The 9246-nt window shown below is 35.7% G+C and overlaps 1 protein-coding gene across 2 annotated transcripts in view; it reads right to left on the bottom strand.

The window, feature by feature from the left end:
* The window catches only part of AGO3 (argonaute RISC catalytic component 3), a 96339-nt gene that overhangs the window by 85692 nt on the left and 1401 nt on the right, over window positions 1-9246 (bottom strand). For both annotated transcript variants that reach the window (XM_005868582.2, XM_005868583.2), the window contains exon 2: window positions 2697-2868. In XM_005868582.2, coding sequence (XP_005868644.1) covers window positions 2697-2868 — 172 coding nt within the window. The remainder of the gene's footprint in view (window positions 1-2696; window positions 2869-9246) is intronic.

Here is a 9246-nt window from a genome sequence, read left to right as displayed (position 1 = left end):
TTACAGATGTCCCCTCCCCCCCCCCCACTGATGCCCTCCACCCAACCCCTGCCCCATCCAGAGGCCTTTACCTGATTGTCTTCTGTGTCCATGGGTTATACATATCTGCATATAAGTTCTTTGATTATTCTCTTCCTGCCCCCTACCCTCTAGTTACAATCCTGTATATACTCCCCCCCCACTGATGCCCTCCACCCAACCCCTGCCCCATCCAGAGGCCTTTACCTGACTATTGTCTGTGTCCATGGGTTATACATATCTGCATATAAGTTCTTTGATTATTCTCTTCCTGCCCCCTACCCTCTAGTTACAATCATGCTGTATATACAATTTTTCCAAAGTATTTCATTATACCATGATTCTAAATAAGTGCATAACTTTCTACTGAAGGTTTATCCCCATATATATTTAGTAGCTGGACAAACTCGCATAAAATCTCTAGTTACAGAACTTATACTCTAGGTCATGTTATTTCTAAAAATATTTTATTTTTAGTTATTGAGAGCATTCACTTGTTTAAAAAAAACTAGAAACATTTGAAAGCTGCTTAACAAACATGCTCTGTGACCAAATGATCATTTTCAATCAAAATCATTAAATAGGAAGGAAAAAAAAAAGACACACATACACACACCCAAAGGGATGAGGAAAGGAAAAGAAAACCAATAGACAAAGTCTAAAGTAGAGAACTTGACTCACAAAAAGACTCACAAGAATTTTTGTCCAAGAAAACTCCTCTAACTAAAGTGAAAATTTGTTTTGCTACAACACATCATTCTGCTATTATCATTAATGCCATAGTGTCAAATATCTGAGCTTGTGGCATGTAGACAAGAGAAACCTCATATGTGTTTATTTAAATACTGCTGCATTTTGGCCCATAACTGTTTAGGTAATATTGAAAAGGAATTGTAAAGTTCTATCTAGTTCCTTTTAAATTCCAGAATTCTAGTTATTGAAGTGTAAGAACTAAACTAATTTCAGAAGCCAACCAACAACCTTAACTGACTAGTTATGTAGTAATAGTGCAAAAAAGTTAAGACAAAAGCTAGTATTTTGAAGAAAATAAGGGGAGTAAGTTTTCCAGATGTTGATTTAAAATCAAGTCATTATTATTAATAAAGTATAAAGTTGATTTATGCTAGTTTTAGATTCCATATAGAAGTGAAATCATATGGTAATTATCTTTCTATGTCTGATTTATTTAGCAAAATTCCCTCCAGGTCCATCCAAGTTGTCACAAATGGCAAGAATGTAGTATTTTTTATGGCTAAGTAGTAGTCTATTATATCTATCTATCTATCTATCTATCTATCTTCTTCTTTATTCATCCATCAATAGTGCTGCCTCATCATTAAAAGGTGTTCTTTTTACTATAGTTATCCACAATCCTTCCAACTGTTTTAGATTAACTCAATTCCTTTTCTTCTTGCTTTACAAATACTTTTTACTGACTATCAAGTCAGGATTCCAGAGTTCTGTTCTAACTTTTGCTACCAAAATGTGTGCTCTTGAGTTAGCCTCTTAACCTTTCTGGATTTCAGCTATTAAAAAGGTTATCAGCCTTGGCCAGTGTGGCTCAGTTGGTTGGAATGTCATCCTATACACCAAAGGGTCCAGGGCTCAATCCCCAGTCTGGGGAAGCAACTGATGTTTCTCTCTCTCTCTCTCTCTCTCTCTCTAAAATTATAAAAACATTCTTGGGTGATGATTAACCACAATTCCCTTCCTGACCTCAGAAAGAACTCTGCATTACATGTTAATTATAACATTCATATGATTTTTTTTTACATTGTCACAAACTTTCTTAGTACTCATTCACTTCATATGTCTTATGTGTCTTATCGCCACTAAATTACAAATTTCTTGACAGAAAGAACCATCTACATCTTTTTTTAAAAATTGAAGTAACATTGATTTACACCATTAGATAAGTTTCAGGTGTACTCACCTATGTCTTAAATGAAGGCTCTTAATAATAGCTATTGAATAAGAAAAGCCTGGGGTATTTGATATTACAAACCAAAATATTGAGTATCATTGTTTTCTAAATGTTTTATACATGAGTCTTCTTTTTTTAAACCTCTTTATGGGGTTACACTACATCATAATTTCCTTTTATATTCCCTGTATTACCTAAACTACAGCCATACACACATACAGACATATAGAGTATTTGGGGAATGTGAGAGAAGAAACTTACTGAGAGCAGATTGAAAATCCTTTACATACTATATGTACTTGTTCCTATATAAGATTAAGAAACAGTTAGGAGTTGAGGATCAGGAGAACAGAAAGCATGAAGCCATGACAAACACCATCTTTACCACTACTATCATCTTAAAGAAAACAATAGAAAAGGGTAAATAAGGTGGGGTGGGGAGATAAAAGATATAGTACCTAAAAGCAAAGGAAAAAACTGCTCAGCCTGATTTCAAAAACATCTTAAGATGACTTGGACCTTTTTTATCATCACAGAGAGAATATTCATGTTACAATGGAAAATTTTCAGGGCTATTAGAAGATTTTACCTACTAACACATCTCTGAAGTACAATCAATTTCAAAACAAATTACCATGTGTTCTTAGTCAAACTGCTAGACATTATCATTGTTATTTGGATATACAAGAAAAGCAATTATTATGGCAAAGACAAATACCAACAGCAAAAAATCTCCATGCTTCATGATTCTTACCTGTTCACTCTCCTAGGACACTTGTCTGGTTTAATATCTACCTCATAGAGGTAGACATCAATCTTTGGGATTTCAACTTGAAAACAGTTAGCCAGCAATTTAATGGGTTTGCCCATGGTGCCATAGCCAGGTCTTCTGGGCACCATGAGTAGGGGCTGGGCCCCAACGGGTCCTGCAACAGAAGGGGGGAAATAACACTGTTACAGACTGCATTGGATAATCTTGTCAATCAGAGTATGTTAGAACTTTAAGTAAATCGGGTAATGGGGCCAAAGCCTATTGATGAAAGATAACAATTTCTAGCATCCCTACTTCTTTCCTCCCCAATTTATTCTCCTTATTAAAACAAACATACATATAAACAAACAAAACCCTGGGTGCTCCTGGAAAATTGTTTTGGAAGGGGTAGAAAGAAGGGAGAGCAATCACACAAACTCAGGAGAACATGTACAAACACAAATCAGATCCAAAGAGTGTGATACCTAGAGCAAAACAAACTCAGAGAGTAGAATAAGAATAAATGAACAAAATAAAAACAATATACAATAAAAAGTATCAGCAAAGCACAGAATCAATTATTTGAAAAGATAAATAAAATCTATAAATCCCAGGCAATACTGATTTTTAAAATAGGAGAATTGACTTAAATAATCAATGTAAGCGTGTGGGGATCATATAACTACAGATACTGAAGACGTTATAAACAGTGTTAATAAATTTATAGGTTTGATGAAAAAGATATATATAGCTTACTTACACACAAAAATATGTAAAATATGAAAAGTCCTCTGTTGGCAGAAATGTAAAATGGTACAGTTGCTTTGGAAAACCATATGGTGGTTCCTCAAAACATTAAAAAGAGAATAACCATAAGATTCAGCAATTCTATTTCTGGGTATCTACCAAAAAACAATGAAAGCAGGGTGTTGAAGAGATCATTATACACCTATGCTCACAGCAGCATTAGTCACAATAGCCAAAAGATGGAAGCCACTTCAATGTCCAAATAAATGTCCAATAAACAAAATGTGGTATATACGTACAATGGAATATTAGCTAGCCTTAAAAAGAAATGAAATTCTGACACATGCTACAACATAGATGAACCTTGTAGATTTATACTAAGTGAAATAAGTCACAGAAACACACTGTATGATTCCTATTATTAATACTACAAAGTGGAAGGATGGTTGCCAGGGACTGGGGGAAAAGGAGAATGGGGAATTGATGCTTAATGGGTATAGTTTCAGTTTTGCAAGCTGAAAACAGATCCGGAGACTAGCTGCACAACAATGTGAATGTAGTACTTATATACTATGAACTGTACACTTAAAAACTGCTAACATGGGCCCTGGCTAGTGTGCTCAGTTGTTAGAGCTTTGGCCCACACACTGAAGAGTGGAGGATTCGATTCCCAGTCAAGGGCACATACTTGGGTTGCCAAGTTCGATCCCCTAGACCCCAGTTGGGATGTGTGCAGTGGGCAACCAATCAACTGGTGTGATCTTTCACATCAATCTCTCTCTCACACATAAATCTCTCTCTCCCTCCCTCTGTCCCTCTCTTCCATTCTCTCTAAGAATCAATGGAAAAAATATCCTTGGATGAGGATTAACAACAACAAAAAAACCTGCTAAAATGGTAAATTTAACATTATGTATATTTTATCACAGTTAAAAAAAACCTAAGTGATACCTAACATTAAGTTTTTAAAGCTCAAAATGTTGTAGCTTTGTTAAAGTTCAAATGATAAATTCACTTAATAAATTAATAACTATTATCTCTGAATGAACTTACATTTAAATATCTGAGAAGGACTGTAACTATTTAAAAAAAATGAAATCCACAATTAAAAATATCCAACAATTCCACTTCTGGGTATTTAGCTGAAGAAAATAAAAACACTAACTTGATGCTCAGCCAGCATGGCTCAGTGGTTGAGCATCAATTAATGAACCAGGAGGTCATGGTTTGATTCGTGATCAGGGCACATGCCTGGGTTTTGGGCTTGATCCCCAGTATGGGACCATGCAGAAGGCAGCCGAATGATGATCCTCTCTCTCTCTCATCATTGATGTTTTTGTCCCTCCCTCCCTCTTACTTCCTCTCTGAGATCAATAAAAATATGTTTAACAACAACAAAAAGAAATAAGAGAAAACATTGGTTGTATGACACAGTTTTGCTAAATCTCAAGTATTTATTTTAAGCAATGGGTAGCCAAAGAAAGTCAATATGAACAGACAATGACAGAAAACTACAGAAACTCCAAATACAGAAAGGCTGTTCATGTATCCCAACAGCATAACCATTATGGTTGAAAAACAACACAATATTCTTTCTCACATGTTTTATTATTGAGCCAAGAATGAGGGTCTATTAAGTATCTTATACAACTGAAATAGAAGTAGGAATCTCTGGTGAATGTTGCTCAGCTCCCAAAAAAATGAGACTAAACAGGTTTGGAAAGGATAGTATTCTTTTCTTTCTTTTTTTTTTTTTTTAATTTTTTTTGTTATATATTTTTATTGATTTTTTACAGAGAGGAGGGGAGAGGGACAGAGAGTCAGAAACATCGATGAGAGAGAGACATCGACCAGCTGCCTCCTACACACCCCCCACTGGAGACACGCCCACAACCAAGGCACATGCCCTTGACTGGAATCGAACCTGGGACCCTTCAGTCCACAGGCCGATGCTCTATCCACTGAGCCAAACCTGTCAGGGCAAGGATAATATTCTTAAGTAAATTATCTTTTTAGTTTTACCAAAACAGAACTATCACTTGTCTTTTTTCTCCTTATCCATTAAAACAAACAAACAACAACAAAGAAAAAAAAACTTCCAAGTTACTTAAGGTCCTAATCCTATATAATCCTATATAATAAAACCCTAATATGCAAATCGACTGAACGGCAGAACGACCAGTCGCTATGATGCACAGTGACCACCAGGGGGCAGACGCTCAACGCAGGAGCTGCCCCCTGGTGGTCAGTGTGGGAGCGCCACTCAGCCAGAAGCCAGGTTCACCCCTCTCCCGCCTCCTCGGCAGCACTAAGGAGCAGCAAGCAGGTGTGCGGTAAGGATCCCGGACTGTGAGTGGGATCCCGGACTGCAAGAGGGATGTCTGCCTGCCAGCTCAGGCTGATCCCCAGGGGGAGATCCCCTGAGGGGTTCTGGGTAGGCAGACATCCCCCCGAGGGGTCCCAGATTGTGAGAGGGTACAGGGCAGACATCCCCCCGGGGGGTCCCAGATTTTGAGAGGGTACAGGCTGGGCTGAGGGATTTCCCCCCCCCCCCCCCCGCCCCGCACAAATTTCATGCACCGGGTCTCTAGTTTTAGGTATAAGAAAATGTTTTGTAAAATTAACAAAATATTTAATTCACCTTTCAAGTAGACCCTCAAGTATTTTAAGACTATGGAAACCAATGTGAAAAAAGATAGTTGTGATATAAAGCAACATAGTATTAAACTAGAATCTAATAGCTTATGACAATTTGGCAAGAATTCTACTCTGAGCTAGGGTTTTTCCATATACAACAGAGAATTCTTCCAGGAAATGCGTCCCCTCCACAGGGCCCTGGACTTCTGTCTAGGCATACTATCAGGCCAGGCTTACAAAATCAAATAAATACAATGTCCCCAGTGGAAAAAAATAGATATAAATTAATTCTAAAATACCAACTTATTATATAACATTCGAAGCAAAATTAAGTAGTATCTAGAAATCATTTCATTCATTCTAACTGCTTTCCTAAATTACTTAATGTCTTAAATATTTTTAAACTAATAGATTAGTTTGGAATTTGGTTTAAAAATTTAAAGAGTGGTTATATCAGGGGAATGGAATCATGAGTCTTAATCATGTTAAATGAATTATATCAGGGTTACGTGTATGTTCTTTTTTTCCTGTAAAGTCTGTTTAGAAGAAAAAAGTTATTACTTGCCTCCTTTTTAGTTTTTCCCCAGGGTATTCTATCAACTGTCAGAAAAATTAAATTTTAAAACAAAAATTAAAGTAATCTTGTATATTTTTATAAATGTATAAATAAATTCAATTTGCTGCCAATCAAGAACAGCAAGTAATAGAAAAAAAATGTTTTAATGGCCACTCTAGAGTAGCACAAAGTAAAATCTAAGTGACAACCAAGTTTAAAAAACAAAAAACAAAAACTCTCCATGTTCAAAATTCATGCCCTCCCAGAGCAGCATTTTTATATTTTTTCAAGGCAAAATTCTACAAGAGAGAAAAATTTATATAATAAAAACATTTCCCAAAGTGATTAAAGATTTGTTTTATATATTCAACTGACAACCTAAGGGCATTATATTATTTTGTATTTTGAATCCACTTTTACCAACCTCATTTAAATCAAACTTCCATACATAAAATTTTGTTTCTTTGGAACTTGTTCTCAAATGATTTTTCTTGATTTTTATTATTAAAGAATGCAGAGCCCTAAAACAACTATTGTTCAAACACGAATTTAAAAGTACAACTAAGAAACATAGTCTATTCACTTTTGCAAGACTATATAAGACAACTACCAAACTTTTCAAATCAATTTGCGTATCATTAACTTAAGGTAAAAGTAAAATTTTTTTCTTCTATTGGTAGAATAGAAGACTAGTAGAATTCTATCGGCCCTAAACAGTAGTCTGACTTTACCTAAAAAAACAAACTAGAATAGTATGGTCTTAAAAAATAGCTCCTCAGGAGAAGTAAAACCTCAATGAATATTTCTGTTTCCCCTACCCCCACTTTATTTGGAACTAAAACATAACATATACTCTTAGTCCAGCTGTAATTAAACCATAAAAAATAGGATTTCCTTAGAAGTTCTCCTAACTAAGGAATGATAGGCTCAAATGCTAACTGTTGATTATTATTATTTAAAAACCAATTGTGCCAGTTTTATTTAAATAAAAGTTCACATAGGACTAGGTCAGTAGTTTGTATAGGATATCCTTAAAAATCACTTAAAAGATTTCATGCAAAGGGAAGAACAGAGAAATATTAACTTTTAGTGAGGAATGATTCACCAAGAGACAATTACATAGTATTTGTATTCAAAGGCTCTCATGTGAATAAATTTAAGTTTTCTATGTATCCACTTAACAATTAGAAATTAAAATATCTTGTCATAAGAGGTCTGAGGATATTCACACATAAGAAAAACTTAGAAAAGACTTGGAGAGCCAAGATCCAACATTGATTTCATAGACAATTAAAGAACATTTACATTTAAAATGATTAAAGATTTTAGATGCAAAATCCACTTGGGGTGCTAAACACACAATACAATATACAGATGATGTATTATAGAACTGCATACCTGAAACCTATATAATTTTATTAACCAACTAGAGGCCTGGTGCACGAATTCGTGCAAGGGTGGGGTCCCTCAGCCTGGCCGACAATTGAGGCCTATACCCCCCTGCCCCCCCGCTGGCTGGGGGGAGGGGCCATGGGAGGTTGGCTGTGGGAGCGCACTAACCACCAGGGGGCAGCTCCTGAGTTGAGCGTCTGCCCCCTGGTGGTCAGTGCGCATCATAGCGACTGGTCGACTGGTTGTTCCGGTCATTCAGTCGTAAAGGTTACTTAGGCTTTTATATACATAGAAAATAGATGTCACTCAATAAATTCAATAAAAAGTAAATGCTAAGTTAAAATAAGTTTAAACCAAACAATATATCTGTCAAATTCTTGATTTAAAACGTAGTTGCACATTTCCCTAATATATAGTTTTAATTTCATGTGCAGCAAAAATTGCATGTAAGTTACAGGAAGAATGAAAATTTTGTTTTTGATGATGACACCCTTAAGACAATTATACCTTATCTTCATTTGAGATTATAGTCAATCATGTATAAACTGCACTTAAAATAAACTTTGCATTTCAAGATGTCTAATTCTTAGCTCAAGAATTCACAGGAGCATTTACTGAATCATACTTGGCTAGCTGGACCAGTTGACTAGGTGGTTTGACTTTAGAAGGATTTTCTAAGATGCTGTTCATATATTGGGCATAATTTCATATAAAAAACCCCAAGGAGAAAAAAAAAATATCTTTGAAATTTTTTTGAAATATTTTAAAAGTTTTAGGATGATTAACAAAGTGTTTTTAAGTTTTATGTTTTGTTTTCCAGGCTTGACAACAGGATAGTTACGTAAAAATCACCTATATCCACAAATCATCACAGTCTCTAAAAAGTATAGTAGAAAGTTAAAAAAAAAAGGCAGGATACAGTTTTGGAAAAACACAAACCAATGATAAACAAGTAAGAGTCTAAAACTTTTCACAATCTAGACAAACTTTCCCTTTTTAAGAAGATATGAAGCCGGGTTGGTGTGGCTCAATGGTTGAGTGAAGACCCATGAACTAGGAGGTCACAGTTGGATTCCCAGTCAGGGCACATGCTGGGTTTCCAGCTCCATCCCCATTGTGGGGCATGCAGGAGACAGCTGATTAATGATTCTCTCTCCTCATGATGTTTCTGTCTTTCTCTCCCTCCCCCTTCCTCTCTGAAATCAGTAAATAAATATATAT

Source organism: Myotis brandtii, unplaced genomic scaffold (assembly GCF_000412655.1).
Source record: "Myotis brandtii unplaced genomic scaffold, ASM41265v1 scaffold274, whole genome shotgun sequence".
NCBI lineage: Eukaryota > Metazoa > Chordata > Mammalia > Chiroptera > Vespertilionidae > Myotis > Myotis brandtii.
The sequence above is the reverse complement of the archived record's forward strand: the minus strand, read 5'-3'. Positions and strand labels throughout refer to the sequence as shown.